This window comes from Geotrypetes seraphini, chromosome 11, assembly GCF_902459505.1.
Source record: "Geotrypetes seraphini chromosome 11, aGeoSer1.1, whole genome shotgun sequence".
Classification (NCBI taxonomy): Eukaryota; Metazoa; Chordata; class Amphibia; order Gymnophiona; family Dermophiidae; genus Geotrypetes; species Geotrypetes seraphini.
The window spans coordinates 140645337-140663783 of record NC_047094.1 but is presented as its reverse complement, the minus strand read 5'-3'; the positions used below and the strand labels follow the sequence as shown (position 1 = coordinate 140663783).

Below are 18447 nucleotides of genomic sequence, written 5' to 3'. Positions count from 1 at the left end.
CAACGTGGATGATACAGCGTCATCACATCTGAACAATCAATGCCAACACTTTGAATATTATACGATGCCAATGCAGACGTCACAACGAAGGGATGACATGCTCAAACCTGCTACCACCACAGATTAACCGTGGAGCAGCATTCTCAGTCACCTGGAGTGCTTTGCATCTAAGTGATACCATCCCCAGGTATAAAGCATTACAGTAGTCCGTCCATCTTCTAACACCGTACTTTGGACCACAAGCCAAAAATCATAAGGTGATAACATGGGTTTCAAGTTACTTAAAATCCGCATGTGAAAAAAAATCAGACTGGTTCTCTCATAGATAAACCTGAATCTAGCCACCTTGTGAGTTGTCCAGGGCTGCAGGAAGTTCCAAGGAACAGAGCGGCAAGCTGTCACCAGACCCCCAGCAGCGTGACAAGAAAGAAAAAGAGGAAAGAAAGAGGCTGTTGGCTGGCAGGGAGCTCCCTCACCTTCTGACACTGGGGACAGGAGAAACTGTGGGTCACCGTCTGCAGATGGTGCTCCAAAGCCTCGGGGGTGGAGTACTTATTAACGCATTTAAGACACCTGAACAGAAAGAGAGACAAGGTGAGAGTGGTCATCGGAATTCTGGTGCTGGTGGGAGGCAGAGCCAGACTAACACTATTTTCGACCCTAAGCAAACATAATTAATGCTTATTTTTTAGTTTACTAACACAGAAATGTTCATCTACACAGTCCTTTTGCCCTCGAGGTAACTCACGGGGCAAAACATGGCTGTGTCAGACACTGGCGTTACTAACTTAAATGTGGTAGTTTCTTCAATAAACGTCTATTATCCATTCACTATATCTTTATGCACTACAAGACTGTACATTGGGGAGGGGTGGGGAGCTTACTGGTATCGTTAGTGCATATTTTATTACTTATACACTGTGGCCTCTTTCTTGGGTCCATGAGGTGGCAGCAGGTTGTGGGAATACTGGTGCATGCTAAGTTCGTAGAGCGAGGAAAAGTCTTTGCTACACATGTGACAGCGATACGTCATCTCTTCTTGGTGACTCTTGATGTGCTCCAGGAAGGTCTCCAGCTTCTGAAAGGTCCGCGTGCAGCCTTTCACCACACACTTGTAAACCTGAAGTCAGAAAAAAAAGGGATGTTTTACAACACTTTGAAGTCAAGAATACAAAATCGAAAGGGTCAAGCTACCAACTTCCCGAATTCAGCAACTTCAAATATCCTCACACCAACAAGCAAAACAAAAGCTGAATTGTACCCACACATACTTGGAAATAAACCAAGATAACATTCGCCCTCCCCCTTTTTAAACTGAGGGTTTATATTCAAGCGATCTTCTTCCTTCCTCCCCCAAAATGTACGACATTTCCCTTCCTCCCTCTCCTCTGCCTCCACCCCCTCAAACCAAAAAAGCTCCCAATTTCTCCTCCCCCCCAACATACACCTATTCCAGGCTTACCATATAGTCCTGGTGATCTAATGGAGTCAGGGAAAGAGTGATTCCCCCCCTCTAAAACTATATCTAAACTCAATAAAACTTGAAGTTAAGCTGAGATTAAATACAGTTAAGTACAAGGATCTTTAAGGGAGAGGAAAGGATACTAGATGGCAGGAGGGGGGGGTGCAGGCTGGATAGGCCTTTGGTCTTTATCTGCCTTCATTTTCTCTTCATTCAAAATGGTTGCAAAATTGTCGTTGGAGGTTACGGCTGTCATTTTGAATGAGGGACACAAATCCTCACTTGCTCCTGGGAGGCCCAAGGGTGGGTCCAGGAGGGGAGGAGGAAGGGAGTGGGAGTTATTTTGGTTCAGGAAGAGGGGGGGGGCAACGGAGAAGGCGAGACACCAAGAGGAGGAATGCTGGACACCATTGGGAAGGTTTGAATATAAAAACCAAGGATTTAATTTTTGGTCCTTTTTCTGGCCAAAAAAATCTGAGTTTATATTCAAGAGTATATAGTACATCCCAAATGTCATCATCAGCAAATATCAAGATTATTATTACTTTCATATTATCTCCTAATAAAATTAAACACCTACCTCCAAATTGTATGAATGACGCTGAAAGTTAGGCACGCCGTTGAAACTCTGGTGGTCTAATGACCTCTTTGGGTAGGAGCAATCCCCACTGGAACTAGCACAGCCAGGAACCAATCTCAAAATGGCAGTCTCACGAGGCTGTTGATGGAAGTCGCGGTAGCCATTTTGACTGTGGAGCCGACATGGAGAGAAGCAACTGGAGATCACTCCTGTCCTAAAGAAGCCATTAGACCACCAGACTTCAAAACGTAGGCCCAGGGAGAGGCATTCAGATAGGGAGAGAGGGGGGAGCACTGGCATTTTCAGCTGAAACCAAAGCATGGCCTAACCCAGATTTTGTGCTAATTTTGGCACCAAAACCAAACCCAAAATTTGGTTGGCTTGCTCCAATCACTACCTGCTCGTTCTTATGCTGAATCATGTGGGATTTGAGCTGGAAGTATGAGCTGAATTTGTTGGTACAGAACTGACACTGGTAAGAGCTGTCAATCAGGACCACCTGCTTCGCTTCTATTTTATCACTGTTACAGTTTTCATCTTGCTCGGGGTTCTGGGGCTGGGACCCTTCACTGTGGTCCTGGCATAGTCCTGGATGGCAACAAAGAGAGACAGACACAAACGAGACAGATAGAACATACAGGGCACTTACAAAAATGGCGCTGTCTGTGTGTCAATCATGCTTAGACGCCGTTTACAGAATCACTGCTAAGAAAAAACTTAGATGTTGGTAATGTAGGCCAGGGTTTGAAAGGCCTACCCTGCTGGCGCCTAAGGTCATCTCCATCCCTAACCACGCCTACTTTGACCTTAGACGCATTTCCAGCGCCTACTTTTTTTTAAAATGAGCTTTTAATCGTTTTTTAGCGGCACACTCAATTACCAGCCAATTAAAACCAATTAAAGCAGTGGTCTCAAACTCAAACCCTTTGCAGGGCCACATTTTGGATTTGTAGGTACTTGGAGGGCCTCAGAAAAAAATGTCTTATTAAAGAAATGACAATTTTGCATGAGGTGAAACTCTCTTTATAGTTTATAAATCTTTCCTTTTGGTTAAGTCTTAATAACAATATTGTAATTTATAACTAAAGAGACATATGGTCAAGAAACTGTTTTATTTTACTTTTGTGATTATGATAAACATACCGAGGGCCTCAAAATAGTACATGGCAGGCCGCATGTGGCCCCCAGGCCGCGAGTTTGAGACCACTGAATTAAAGCAACCTTACTTACGGTGTCATTTCTAGAATCCAGGCCACAGCAAGCCAGAGAGTGCCGAAGAAAATCGTCCATGTAATACGTAGCTACAGTTACTTGCAGTATTGATCTCAGACGGTACCAATAGACCGGCATGGTTATTACTTCAATGGCAGAGCCTGAAGAACACCGGTTGCTAGAGACAGGATATTGGTGGACAGAAAGTGGCCCATATCAGAAGTGAGTAACCACGGCCCTCGAGGGCCACAATCCAGTCAGCTTTTCAAGATTTCCACTACGAAACCATCCTAGGTTACTCTGTCAGCTGCCACCTGATCCTGGAATCCTGTCTAAGAGGATCTGGGGAAGAAAGACACACCAGTACAGTAGAATCTCTTGGTAAGAATACCAACATGGCCACATTTCAGCAAGTGTTTGAAACCATGAAACGTGTGAAGCTGTCGGTATCAGAATTGCACAAGGCAAGGTGAAAATCATGTGCAAACTACACCATAAAAGCGGATTCTGCCATACTGGTGTGTCTTTTCCTGGATTGGATTTTTCCTTTAATTTTGTTCACCTCCGGTGCTACCTGCTGTTTTTTTTTCCCCAGGGAAACCAGAGACCCATAACCTCCATTGCCTTCGATTGTGAGCCCTCTAGAGACTGGAAAACACCTAGTGCACCTGAATGCAGCACACTTGAGCTACTGGAAAGGAGCAGGCTAAATACAATGTCAAAATGGGTCGATATTCCAAGCAATTTAAGTGGGCAGGAGAGGCTTTTGGCTACTTATCATCATTTCTATAATGCTACTAGACAGGCACAGCAGGTTCTTTCTCCATCCCTAGCGGGTTCACAATTTAGGTTTTTGTGCAGGACAATCCACTGATATTCAGCTCCACTTAACCCATTAGTGGCTGAATATACTGAAGCCACAGCGGCTGAGTTTGTGGTAGATTCAACACTTATACTCTTAATCATGTAGATTAACTGGATAAATCGGAGCCACATAAAACTCAGCCTCATCTTTATTCAGTTTCACGAAGGCATTTTAAGAGCTGAATATTGCACTCAGCTGCATAAGGGATAGTCAGCCACTTATAACAGGGTATGCCATACTGGTGCCTGGACATGGCCTGGAATTGAACAGCCAGGTATAACGCCAGCAATAAACAAAAAACATTGTCTGTCACTGACTGAAGAGGTCCCCCCCCAAACAATAACCCACCCCAGAGCCTGTATGAAGCACAAATAATATGGCATGCGAGAGAACCCGAGTAACCACCCACTCCTCCCAAAAACCTTTGCCACGGACCTGTGCTGTCCTGCTCCTGCGACTGGTTGGGGTTCAGTGCCATCACCTGTACTGTCATGGAGTTCTGGGACACCGTGCAGCTGAGGCCCGGTGGCCACACTTTGTGCGTTTGCATGTGCTTCTTCACGTTGGACTTCTGCGCAAAAGCTCGTCCGCACACAATGCACTGGAAGGGCTTCTCCCCTGTGTGACTAAGGACATGCACAGGTCACTGCAAGGGTCAGTGAGTTCTCAACGTCAGCTCTTCTTGGAATACAGCACATTTTAATGAAGACACAAGCCAAATTGGGGCCGAAGTGTGTCCAAAATTCCTCTTAATTCAGTAACACTCTTGCTCCCATTACAACAAACACCAGATCACAAGGGAAAGGCTGAGCCAGTCCTAATTTTACAATAAAAATGTTAATTGTGATTAATCTCACAATTAAAAAAATTAATCTCAGCTTTACCGTATTACTTCACGCCACTGGTAACCTTGGGTTGCAATGAAAATATTCTAGAAAACCAACAAGATATGCTATTGGAATAATGAATGAGAATTAATTTATAAACATAATGGGTCACTTTCCCATGAAATATTCAAGCAATGGCCAGCAGCGTGCCTGATTTTAAGGCCAAATGAGACAGACACGTGGGATCTATTCACAGAGAAAGGTAGGGGAGGGTCTTTGGGGTGGGCAGACTAGATGGGCCGTGGCCCTTATCTGCCGTCTATTTCTATGTTTCTATGGTAAAAATTAAAAACTGGAGAACCGAAATTAAATTGTAATTGCTATTGCTAACTCTGCAACATGAACTCTTAACTCTCAGTTGCCTCAGGTACAAAAACTTAAGATCGAGAGTTCACTGGGGATAGAGAAATTACCTGAATGCAATATGCAAGCCACTTTAGTTGTATCACAGAAAGAAAGTAAATAAAAGAGAGTCAAATAATCTTTTTTTTTTTAATGTATTTATGTTCACAATGCTCTCACTTGCTTTGTGCTGCACCAGGAAATCACACAAACACAAAATATTTTCTATACATTCAAAATCAATCTTGAAAGCCAGACAATTCATGTTTCTGTGACAGAATCATCTAAAAGGAGTTTGTGCTCTCTGCCCTTCCTGGCCGTCTAATTGTGACTGACGCGCTTGCAGTATAACAGTCATAGTGGGAAGTGTGGGGAAAAGTGTTAGAGGCCCTAACAGTTAAAGCAATGAGCTGAGTGCTAGGGAAGTCAGGGCTCAGTATCTGCTTCTGTCGCCGACCCTCCTGACCTCATCTCCCGTTTCCTCAAGTACATAAGTTGGAAGGTATTTTGCACAGGGACACATTGTACTTTCAATACATGGGTGTTGGAACGAGGGGAGCCATGGATGCCATGGTACCCTTAAAATTTTCCTTCTCAACTATTGCATTACATACTGGAACTCAGTGGTTATTTCGTTGATATATCAGTTATGCTTTCATATACTGAAACTTAATTTTAAAAATATTTGCAATAAAAAAAATTGCTTCCTTCTCCCCCCCCCCTCCCCTGGAGCTGCGATGCTCCAAAGGGCATAACATCAAAAGCATCAGGATCAGTCAGTACAAGACCTTAAAGCATCTGTGCGTGCTCAATTCCTGCCAGCCCCTGCCCCCTCCGAACGTCCTCTTTCAGAGGGGGTAGAATCTGGAAGGGAGGGAGGTCAAGTAATAAACACATCCCAGGGAAGTGAAGGAAGGAGGAAGATATGGGGGGACCAGGGGAAAGAGAGAAATGCTGGAGACCACGGTGGTGAGGAGGTTTCAGGAGAAGGGAAGGAGAGAGATGCTGGACAATATGATGGGGGAGCGAAGATGGGACAGTAGGTTACGAGAAGAGATGCTGGAATTGGGGAGGGGGAGCTTAGGCCCGCCAAACAAAAAGGCGTTCCGCCTCCCCTGCCGGATGCTTTGGTATAACTGTGTATACCAAAAAATCACAAAAAATGCTACAAGCTAACTGTGTACTGTATATCCAAGGTCACCATCAAAAGGTTAAGAATTACTGAAAAAACGCTCTATCCTTCTCTCAGATGGAGAGTATTAATGTTCCCACCTCTGACTAACAAACATTAAGAGGTCAATTCTAAGAAGTCTCCCAAAATTTAGGTCCCAGATTCCGTTACAGCCTATCAGCATCAGTTGGCATTTATGTGGCAACATTTAGCCACGTCCATTGCCCACTTATGCCAGGTTAATAGCAGTTTACACACAGACACGCCCCAAGTGTAGCACTTGAGAACACAAGTAACATTATTCTTTAACCTACAGGCATAAATGTTTGACAGACCCATGCCCCGCCCATTCCCCTCCCCCCATGCACACCTTCTTACATTTATGCGCTATTTGTCTTACAATACTCATAAAATGAGGAATGGAGGGAAATAAGCAATCCAACGGAAACCAAAAAATCACTCCATTAAAGAAGAGCCAAACCCGGGGGGGGGGTTTGGGGGGGTTGGTTTGGGGGTGGGGTGGGGTTCTTCTATTTGGTGCTTCAACTTAGCTCAATAAAATATATTTGAACATAAAGAAGAGCCACTGTGCGCCAAAAAAGGAATTAACTAGCGAAAGAAAAAGCCTCAGACAATAGGCGAGGAGTACCCACACTCTTCCACCCAAGCATCATAGGCGAAAAAACTTTTGCGTGTGGTTGATCATAGCAGGAAGGAGCTTTTTTTTTTAAGTTCAAAGTGTTTTATTAATTTTTGGAAAACACAATACAAAGGAATAAAACAAACAGAAAAAATAATTGCAAAGTACATGGTCCAAGCACATAAAACATAATCGTTAAAGTTATGCTTCTAGTATGCAGTTATGCAAAATTTGTAGGAATAATACATGTTAGTTTAATAGTATGACATATAAGCATATCATCATTTCTCCAGAAATATATGTACGTAATAAAAAGAGAGTTAGTACAAATTTAAACAGTCGAACAGTAATGTTGTATGGGAGACCAAACAGATTTATATTTGCCAAGAGCATTCCTTTTTTCCGCTAACACTTGTTCATATTTACCATGGAGACATATAGTATTCCACCAAGCGTGGTATTCGACCTTATCTAGATTTTTCCAGCAAAACAAAACATTTTGAATCGCAAGAGACAACATAATAGTCAGAAGGTGTCCTTTGTGTTTATCTATAGGCAAGGACAGACCATGAGACATTAAAATCAGAATTCTGATTGTTAATGGTTCAGAGATATCTAAAATAGTACAAATAGTATCCCATACCTTGTTCCAATAAATAGCCAGGTGTTTACAATTGAACAACAAATGTTCCAAGGATCCATCAACGCTATCACATGACCAACAATTAGATGAAGATGAGGGGTCTATTTTGTGGGATAAGGAGGGAGTCCAAACAGCACGGTGCATCAAAAAGAAAATGGACTGTAGTACTGAAGCAGATCTAATGGATTTATGTATGGTTAACCAGACGGAGCACCAATCAATGGCGTCCGAGGGTAAGTTCAACACATGCTGCCACTTTATTTCGGAGGACAGAGGTTCATTAACTGGTGTCGATTTGATCATCTTATACCAAAATGAGGCTTTGCTGGTGAATATTGTAGGTTTTTCTAAATAAGAACTTAGGCTCGGTTTCTCCGCCAGAGACATCAGATCCGGAATAGCAGCGCGTAAGCAATGATTGAGCTGTATCCAAGCATAGAGCTGTGTTTTAGGGAGACCCCAAGTATCTGACAGCTCTTGAAAGGACATCCATCCCTTGGAATTTGTCAAATCCCCAACTGTCTCAATGCCCCTCTGCCGCCACAGGGGCCAAAGAAAAGATTCAGATTGGATCAAAAACCTCTGATTGTTCCAAATCGGCAGGAGAGCAGATTGTTCCCATCTGTGGGACATGGTGGATTCAAGGACCTGAAGGGCAGATTTATATGACAGATGAATGTAATCATCTTTATCCCGACGAGACAGAGTGTGGCCAGGCAGGAATTTCATTCGGAACACGCCATACAAGGAATTTTCCATGTCAATCCATCTTGGCTTAACCATATGACTGTTATCAATGTGGCCATGAGTCCATTGTCGGATAATAAAGGCACTGTGGTATTTATAAAAATCAGGGAAATTCACCCCACCTTCTTCCTTTGTCAATTTCAATTTTTTGAGAGCAATACGAGGCTGCTTCTTATTCCATATAAATTGTGTGAGAATAGAGTCCAAGGTGTTGTAGAAGGAGCGAGGCAAAAAGAACGGCAGCATGTTCAATACGTAATTGATTTTTGGAACAATCATCATGCGCACCGACTCTAATCTGCCCCACCATGATAGTTTTAGCGGAGACCAGACTGATGTTGTGTGTCGAGCAATCATTAGTAAGTATTCAATATTGAGTTGAGTAGTTTCTTCTAATGAGGGTCTAAAAAAGACACCTAGGTATTTCATTTTTGTGGCAGACCATTGAACTCCAAACTTTTCCACCTCAGGCTTAACTTCTGGGCAGTTGAGAGGCATGACCAGTGTCTTGCTCATATTCAATTTATATCCGGAGATGTCTGAGTATTGCCGGATCGAAGTTAATAGATGTGGGAACGAAGCAGGAGAAATGTAGAGGAGTATGTCGTCAGCATACGCCGAGATTTTAGTCTGAGTGTCTCTTAGCTTGAACCCTACAATGGATTTATTGTCACGGATCGAAATTAGTAGGGGTTCCAATACCAGATCAAACAGCAAAGGGGATAACGGGCATCCTTGACGAGTGCCACGGGAAGGGTGGAATGTGGATGACAACGTTCCATTTATATATGTTCTTGTAGATGGGAATGAGTAGAGTATTCTGATCTTCTTGATGAAATCTGCAGAGAATCCATACCAATCCAACACTTTAAATAAGAAACCCCATTCGACACGATCAAAGGCCTTCTCTGCATCTAGCCCCACCGCAATAAGGTCTTGGCGGCGGTCCTGAGATTGTGCAATGATGTGTGAAAAAGTTCTTGAGTTGTCCGTGGCGAGCCTCCCATTAATAAAACCACTTTGATCCGAACTGATTAGTTTGGCTATAACACCTTGCAGCCTATTTGAAAGAAGTTTAGCATAAATCTTTGCGTCTACGTTTATGAGAGATAAAGGCCAGCAGGAAGGAGCTTTAACAAAAAGGAGCCAATTGGAATAACAATGTGGAAAAATCACTATTAGCGATAAAGCACATTAGGAATGCCATGAAACGATCGTCGGCCTGGGAATTCCTAGTGTGCTTTTTCGTTAATAGTGATTTTTCCACATTGTTATTATCAACCACACGTGAAAGTTTTTTCGCTTATGATGCTTGGGGTGGGTACACCTCGCCTATTGTCTGAGGCTTTTTCTTTCGCTGGTTAATTCCTTTCTTGGTGCAAAGCGGCTCTTCTTTAATGGAGTGATTTGGGGGGGGGGTTCCATTTGTCTTACAGACACACATTATAGATTACCACGGACCACACGAGGCGGAGGAGGAGCCTAATGGTTACTGCAGTGGGCTGAGATCCTGGAAACTGGGTTCAATTCCCACTTCAGCTCCTTGTGACTCAGGGCAAGTCACTTTAACCCCCCCCCCCACACACACACACACACTGCTTCAGGGACAAAGAAAGCACCTGCATTTAATAAATGTAAACTACTTTGCTTATACCACAGAAAAGCAATATCACAAATCCATGACTGTATACACGCGTGAACGTTAAATTCATGCATAAAAATGCAAATGGCAGTTACACTTGGGCCAGATGCTCCCAAACCTGTCCTGGGGGCTCCCCAGCAACTCAGGTTTTCAGGATATCCTCAATGAATATTTGCATGCAGTGGAGGCAGTGCTTGCAAATCTCTCTCATGAATATTCATTGCAAATATCCTGAAAACCTGAGTTGCTGGGGAGCCCCCAGGACAGGTCCTAAGGTCCTAGAATTAGGGGGTAAGAGCCTGCGCCCTTCTAGAGGGTTTGTGAACATATATTGTGGTTCTCAAGACACCGGCCTTTATCAAGTACCTTCTGATGTGCTGCTGCAGGTCAAAGTTCTTGGTGAAGGTCTTGTCGCAATAGGTGCACTTCAGTTTCTGGCACTTGTGTTTCCCTAGAAGAGATGACCCAGGTAAGAACAGAACCAAGAACACAGAAGAAAAGAATAGTGAAATCAGTGAATGAAGAAACACGACTGGAAAAATCCTTGGATCCTTCCATTTGTTCAGTCTGCTCAAGGACACCTCACATTGTCACCTGAATGGAGGTTTTTAGTAACTGCGTAAGTTGTGGGGAAAAACTGTAACTAATAAAAGAGCCAAGAAAACCTGTAAATCTTCCATCAGCAGAAGGGACTTCACAGGTACCAAAGCTCAACGAGTACAATACCTTTCAAGGAATCAACTTACAAAAACAGCAAAAATGTAAATCTGACATCATTAAGTACAGTCCTACATCAATATACAATCACTGATTCCCCAGAAATTTAGTAAATAAATATCCTCACAAGCCATAAAAACTTCAGAGAGGAGCAACTAGTCCAACAAAGGCAGTACGAGACTTTGAGCTAAGGGGGCTCCTGGTTACTGGGTCTAAGCTCCAACCACCATTCACTCCCATGTTTCCTTCAGCTGCACCTACTAATCAGCACTTAGGCCCTTCTCCCGTGGGGCGAGACCGATATTTAATTGAATGTAATTTAAGTTTGGCATTTTAGGCCACTTCACCAGTCACAGTTCAAGCCTCACTCCACAAGTCAGTCATTTCTGGGGTTGTGATTCTGCTGAGCTATCTGCACCCCTGCTCCCCCTCCAATAATAGCTTCTGCTCACTCCCTTGGAAGGCATCACAAGGTATCAGAAACGAATTGCTTAGTATGAGAAACATTAGAAACTAACATACACTAAATCAATCGACATTTATTTTGTTACACTTAAGGCTTGCTGGATTAGCTTTTATAAGTGGAGAAACAAGAGAGTGGAGTTTATCGCCTGTGAGAAGAATATAGTAGCTTTAGTTCACTTTATGTAAACTGCTGCAACACATGGTTTTGAGGCTCTTTTTCTTCACTTATAAAAGCGAATCCAGCCACCACTAGTGAACAAGCCTTCAATGTGACAAAATATACGTAGATTGATTTAGAGTGTGTGATCCATTAGAAACTGCCACAAAAGACTCTTCCAGACATCCATTGAAAACAGAAAAACAGCAGTCTCCATCGGCTGCCGTGCATCTGGACTGGCCTGATGGGTTGACAGGCATAAAAGAGTACATTTTAACTATGATACAAACGTGAAGCAATAGTGAGACTCCTACCATCTTGATCCTCGTTGCTGATCTTTGAGCGCCTGGGTTTGGAGGAGGGGTGGGTCGAAAAGCCAGTGATGCTACTCCCAGTGGTGCTGCTGGCACTGCTCTCTTTAGCTTTGAAGCTCTGCTTGCTGGGACTGTACTCGGGAGGGCTGCCATACACCGGACTGTCCACACATGGGCCCGGCACCTAAAGGCCAGAAAAGACCAACATTCATGAGACCAATGTCCCATCCAGCTAGGAAGACCCACTTTCAAATGTTATTCTGAAACATTTTTGGACATGTGTGAATGAAGAACACGTCTCTGGCTGGAATGAATGAGATCTCTCAGGTAGGCAGAAATCAGCAATGTGGATAACCAGGAAAGAGATTGAAGGCCTCTTGCTCAGTACATACAACACTAGGCCCTCTGATCTCTACAGACCCATACGGCATATGCCAGGCTTCTAGTCACTTGCATCGACTCCACGGTCATTCCTCTGGACTATAAGGACCTGTAAATTACCCATGCAAGCCATCCTGCACTTTATTCAAAACCTGCTCTTGTATAAAATATTTCAAATAAAAGTTTTCTTGAATTTGTCGCAAGCAGCTAATTTTTTTTTTGGGGGGGGTGTCCCAGTTGAGTGGGATGTTATCAAGCTGCAGAAAGGGCAAACAACGCATGTTAGTGCCCTAAAGGAACGTTAACAGGCTCTAATGATGGATGTGGTGCCCTAACAGAGCTCTAAAGAGGTTATCCTATGGTACACGGTAATACAATGCACGCATGTAAAGCAGCTCATTACTATGTGCAAAGCAGACTGCAGACTGGTACACACCAAATACCCCCAGCTAAACGCTGAAGTTCCTACAGGATGCCATCGTGGGAGCATCGGGCCTCAAAAGGTGTGGCTCGAGACTCTTTGGCTACATCTTAAAGGGGTCACCGCGCTGTCCTCCCCCAGTCCCCGATCATTACCATCTGATCAAAAGACCCCTTCAAACCCTCAATTCACATCTCAACCCACTTAGCAGTGTGGCACATTTCCTTCCCCCAATCTCTCCTCCTTCCAATGCTGGCTGCAGAGGTGCTTCATCTGCCTCAGGACTCTGGCTTCCTGGACAGAGAAGAAGAGCTGAAAAGCATATGCAGCGCTGTACAATTAACATGCAATAAATGGTCCCTACTCTGAAGAGCTTACCTTCATCACCCAGAGCAGACCAGGCAGGAGAAAGAATCCAGCAGTCAGCGTGAGGGAAGGAAGGAGTCATGGAAGGAGGAAGAGGATGCTGAGGGGTGAAGATGGGAGCAAGCAGGAGGAATTGTCTGCAGGCCCCCTGGCCTTTCATGATTTTATTCAGCCACCCAAGAAATTTTATAGTAACTGCCACAGCCCTAACTACAGTGTAACGTCCCGTTGGTGTATGAAATGGAACCCCTTCAAACCAGAGCATCCTCATCTTTAAATATGAAAGCAAAACTGTGGGCTGTTCAGAATCAGTTAAAAATGTATCATTTCAAGGACGGTATGAGAAGGGCCTGGCACAAACTTTCTTCGGTCATTTCTGTATCATTATGATGTCTCTTAATACTGCAGCAATCAACGGAGGAGGTCGATACTCAAAAGGGATTCAAGTGGATGGGAGAGGCTCCTGCTCTGGTTAAATCACTTGTGCAGGGCGGCTCTTACCCAGTTAGTGCCAAGGAAGACCATGGGCGGTTCGAGGGTGGAGTTGGCACTGAGGTGGTTAAGTGACGATATTCAGCAATTCACTGCCTAAAACTCAGTCCTAGCCTTATCCAGTTTCGCATAGGCAATGAAGGGCTGGTTATTGCACTTAACCAGATACCAAATAGCCAATGCCTGGACACAGCCCAGTATTGCTTATCTGGGCTTAATGCCAACTGTGGCTAAAAAAACACTAACCACCGCAGCTAAATATTTATCTCCCCAGTGTTCTTTGTGCAAAAGCCTTACCTCCATCTGCGGATAGGGCTGCATCGCCAGCGCCGGGATCTCCCCTGTGGCATTCCCTGGCATGCTGATTGGTGTGCTGTAGATCTGAACCACAGTACTTCCACTTGTGATCGGCTGCCCTGGCGCTCCTAGGCTCTGCGGGGCCGGCAGTGGTGGTGGTGGAGGAGGCGGAGGTGGCCGAGGCGGCTGAGGAAGTGGCGGCGGCAGGTAACCGGAGCTCGAGTGCATACTCAAGCTGCTCTAGAGATCAGAACAAGAACCGTGTTACTTCCTCCCTACAAATTACCACTACTCTTACTTATTTCTATAGTGCTACCAGACTTATGCAGCGCTGTACAAAGTCACAAAGAAGAAAACAGTCCCTGCTTGAAAGAGCTTACAATCTAAACAGCCAAGACAGACAAACAGGATGTCATGGATACAGTTAAGGGTAATGGTTAATCTACTGGCTGGGTTGGAGGGCAGTGCAGAGTAGGGTTAAGGATTGAAGACTATATCAAAAAGGTGCGTTTTCAGGCTGCGTTTCAACAAGGGAAGGGAAGAGCCTTGACGGACAAACTCAGTTAGATGAAAGGCACGAAGTCTGGAATTGGCAGTGGAGGAGAAGGGCTTATCTGAGGAACGAGTTCTCTGGGAGGTCTATAAGGAGAGAGAAGAGAAGAGAAAGATTGAGAGGTAGCAGAATGAACACATTTGTAGGTCAGCAACAGGAGCCAGTGAAGTGACTTAAGGAGAGGGGTGACATGAGCGTAGTGAGGTTGGTAGATGAGTCGTGCAGCAGAGTTTTGCACAGATTGCAGGGGGGGGAGAGGTGGCACTGCAGTAATCTAAGTGTGAGGTTACAAGAGCATGGACAAGGGTCCGGGTAGTATGATCAGAGAGGAAGGGGTGAATTTTGGTGATATTGTAGAGATAGCAGCTTGTTGGAAGTTCATAGAAAATGAGAGGTCAGAATCGAAGACGACTCCAAGGTTGCGAGCAGAGGAGACTGGAACAATGACAGGATTATTATTCAATACACGGCCTGCGCAAAAAGCACAGTTACTTAACGTAACAGGTGTTATCCAGGGACAGCAGGCAGCTATTCTCACATATGGGTGACGTCATTAATGGAGCCCGGATGCGGACGCCTTGCAAGCAGACTTGCTTGAAAAAACTTGAAGTTTTGAGTCGCCCGCACCGCGCATGCGCGAGTACCTTCCCGCCCAGCGCAGGGCGCATCTCCTCAGTTCAGATAGCTAGTAGAGAAGCCAACCAGGGGAAGTGGGTGGGTTGTGAGAATAGCTGCCTGCTATCCCTGGATAACACCTGTTACGGTAAGTAACTGAGCTTTATCCCAGGACAAGCAGGCAGCCTATTCTCACATGTGGGTGACCTCCAAGCTAACCAGAATGGGATGGTGGGAGTGTTGGCAATTTAGGAGAATAAATTTTGTAATACTGTTTGGCCAAACTGTCCATCCCGTCTGGAGAAAGTATCCAGACAATAGTGAGAAGTGAAGGTATGAACCGAGGACCAAGTAGCAGCTCTACAAATTTCCTCAATCTGAGGAAAGCTACTGAAGCTGCCATTGCTCTGACTTTATGGGCTGTGACTGTACTGTGAAGGGGTAATCCAGAAAGAGATACAAGCTGCCATCCAGTTGGAGATGGTACGCTTAGAAATAGGATGGCCCAACTTATTTGGATCGAAGGAAACAAAAAGTTGAGGAGCAGTTCTGTGTGGTTTGGTGCGTTCCAAGTAGAAGGCCAAAGCACATTTACAGTCCAGAGTATGAAGAGCTGATTCTCCAGGATGAGAATGAGGCTTTGGAAAAAACACTGGAAATACGATGGATTGGTTGAGATGAAATTCCGAGACCACTTTAGGTAGGAATTTAGGATGAGTACGAAGAACCACCTTGTCATGATGGAACACAGTGAATAGTGGGTCAGTTACTAAAGCTTGCAGTTCACTGACTCTTCGAACGGAAGTGAGGGCTATGAAAAACACCACTTTCCAAGTGAGATACTTCAGATGAGCCTTCAGTGACTTCCTACCTGTTCTCATCTTGTAATTCGCTGATTGTACAGCTCTCTTTCACTGTAAACCGCCTAGAAGTCGCAAGATTATGGCGGTATAGAAAAAATAAAGTTATTATTATTATTATTATCATCGATTGGTTCAAATGGAGGCTTCATGAGTTGAGAAAGGACAACATTGAGGTCCCAAACCACAGGAGGCGGTTTGAGAGGAGGTTTAACATTGAAGAGTCCTTTCATGAATTTGGAAACCACTGGATGAGCAGAGAGGGGTTTCCCTTCAATAGGCTGATGGAAAGCCACAATTACACCGAGATGGACTCGGATAGATGTAGACTTGAGGCCAGAATTGGATAAGTGCAACAGGTAGTCCAAAACAGAAGATAAGGAGGAATGCTGAGGCTCCTTATGATGAGAAAAACACCACGTAGAAAATCTAATCCACTTTTGATGATAGCATTGTCTAGTGGTAGGCTTCCTAGAAGCTTTTAAAACATCTCTTACAGATTGAGAAAACTGAAGAGGAGTTACGTTGAAAGGTACCAAGCTGTCAGGTGTAGAGACTGCAGGTTGGGATGAAGCAGAGATCCTTGACTCTGTGTAAGCAGAGAAGGAAAAACTGGTAGAAGGTATGGCTCCCTGGTGCTGAGTTGAAGTAGAAGGGAGTACCAAGGTTGTCTTGGCCACCGAGGAGCAATTAGAATCATGGTGGCATGATCGTTCTTCAACTTGACCAGTCTTGAGAATGAGAGGAAATGGAGGGAATGCGTAGAGGAAGAGATTCGTCCATTCCAGAAGAAAAGCATCTGCCTCGAGGCGGTGAGGAGAGTATATCCTGGAGCAGAATTGAGGCAGTTTGAAGTTGTGGGCGGCCGCAAAGAGGTCTATCTGAGGGGTTCCCCACTGTGATGAAGAGGCGAGGAATGGAGAGTCCATTCGTGAGGTTGCAGAAGACCTCTCAAGTTGTCTGCCAAGCAATTCTTCGCCCCTTGAATGTAGACAGCTTTGAGGAAGGTGTTGTGGCGGATTGCCCAGTCCCAAACCTTCAGAGCTTCTTGACAAAGGGAGACAGATCCCGTCCCTCCTTGTTTGTTGACATAATACATGGCGACTTGGTTGTCCGTCCGGTTGAGGACTACCTGGTCACGAAGAAGATGTTGAAAAGCGTTGAGAGCCTTGAAAATTGCTCTAAGTTCCAACAAATTGATGTGGCATTGACGATCCATACTGGTTCAGTGGCCTTGAGTACGGAGACCATCGAGATAAGCGCCCCAAGCGTAGGTCGAAGAGTCTGTCGTGAGGACCTTCTGATGAGGGGGCGTTTGAAAAAGCAAGCCTCTGGAAAGATTGGAAGAGAGCATCCACCAACGGAGAGACTTCTTCAAGGAAGGAGTGACTGAAATGTGTCGAGAAGGAGGGTCGCAAACTTGCGTTCATTGAGAAGCCAGGGTCCACTGAGGAATTCTGAGGTGAAGTCTGGCAAAACGAGTCACGTGTACTGTGGAGGCCATGTGACCCAGAAGTACCATCATGTGTCTCGCTGAGATGGAAGTGCAGGAAGACACTGTATGATAGAGTTGAAGAAGAGCTTCCAGACGTTGTTGTGGAAGGAATGCTCTGAGTTGGACAGTGTCCAGAACAGCTCCAATGAATTGTAGATTCTGTGAGGGCTGAAGTTGAGATTTGTGAAAGTTGATTTCGAATCCCAAACTTTGTAGGAACCAGTGAGTGTAGGCCTCCTTGAGATCCAGAGAGCATAACCAGTCGTTCTGCTCGAGAAGGGGATAAAGAGATGCCAGGGACAACATTCAAAACTTTTCTTTGACTAGAAATTTGTTGAGAGCCTTGAGATCCAGAATGGGCCGCAGATCGCCCGTCTTCTTCGGAACAAGGAAGTAACGGGAGTAAAACTCCCTGTTCTGCTGTTCCAAGGATACTGATTCGATGGCATGGAGAGAAAGCAGAGCTTGAGCTTCCTGAAGAAGGGCGGTCTGGGATGGATTGGAAGGATACTCTCTTGGAGGAAGCCCTGGTGGAACCTGAGTGAAAAGAAGAGAGTATCCTTCTCTGATGATGGTAAGCACCCAGAGGTCGGATGTAATTATCGTCCATCAGTTGTAAAAATGATGGAGATGACCTCCTATAGGGGAAAAAGGAGACAGAGACAGAACGGTGGAGGTTATGCTTTGTTGTAAACAGTCAAAAAGGCTGAGAAGCCTTAGGTGCAGCAGAAGGTTGGGGTTTTTGTTGCTTCTGAGGTTGCTGTTTGAGGAGGGCGAGTATAAGGAGCCGGCTTCGGAGCAAAACGCCTTTGATAGATAAAAGCAGGGCGTGCAGGCTTGGCAGGAGCTGGCTTTGGCTTACGTCTGACTATAGAAGCAAATGATTTCTCATGGTCAGATAATTTCTTGGTGGCTGCCTCGATGGATTCATCAATGAGGTCGTTACCCTCACAAGGCATGTTAGCCAAGCGGTCTTGAAGGTTAGAGTCCATGTCAATGGTATGAAGCCAGGCAAGGCAACGCATAGCTACAGAGCAAGCAGCCGCTCGGGCAGATAACTCGAAGGCATCATAAGATGATTGGAGGAGATGCAGACGTAATTGAGAGAAAGAAGCAATGACTT

At 44.8% G+C, this 18447-nt stretch overlaps 1 protein-coding gene across 6 annotated transcripts in view; it reads right to left on the bottom strand.

The window, feature by feature from the left end:
• The window catches only part of ZNF341 (zinc finger protein 341), a 54788-nt gene that overhangs the window by 21221 nt on the left and 15120 nt on the right, over positions 1 to 18447 (bottom strand). For 5 of the 6 annotated variants that reach the window (XM_033963520.1, XM_033963522.1, XM_033963524.1 and 2 more), the window contains exons 5-11: positions 13802 to 14041; positions 11845 to 12028; positions 10558 to 10642; positions 4555 to 4745; positions 2440 to 2630; positions 912 to 1120; positions 477 to 573 (exon numbers count right to left, since the gene is read on the bottom strand). In XM_033963520.1, coding sequence (XP_033819411.1) covers positions 477 to 573; positions 912 to 1120; positions 2440 to 2630; positions 4555 to 4745; positions 10558 to 10642; positions 11845 to 12028; positions 13802 to 14041 — 1197 coding nt within the window. The remainder of the gene's footprint in view (positions 1 to 476; positions 574 to 911; positions 1121 to 2439; positions 2631 to 4554; positions 4746 to 10557; positions 10643 to 11844; positions 12029 to 13801; positions 14042 to 18447) is intronic. The other variant, XM_033963521.1, reaches the window with a different exon arrangement.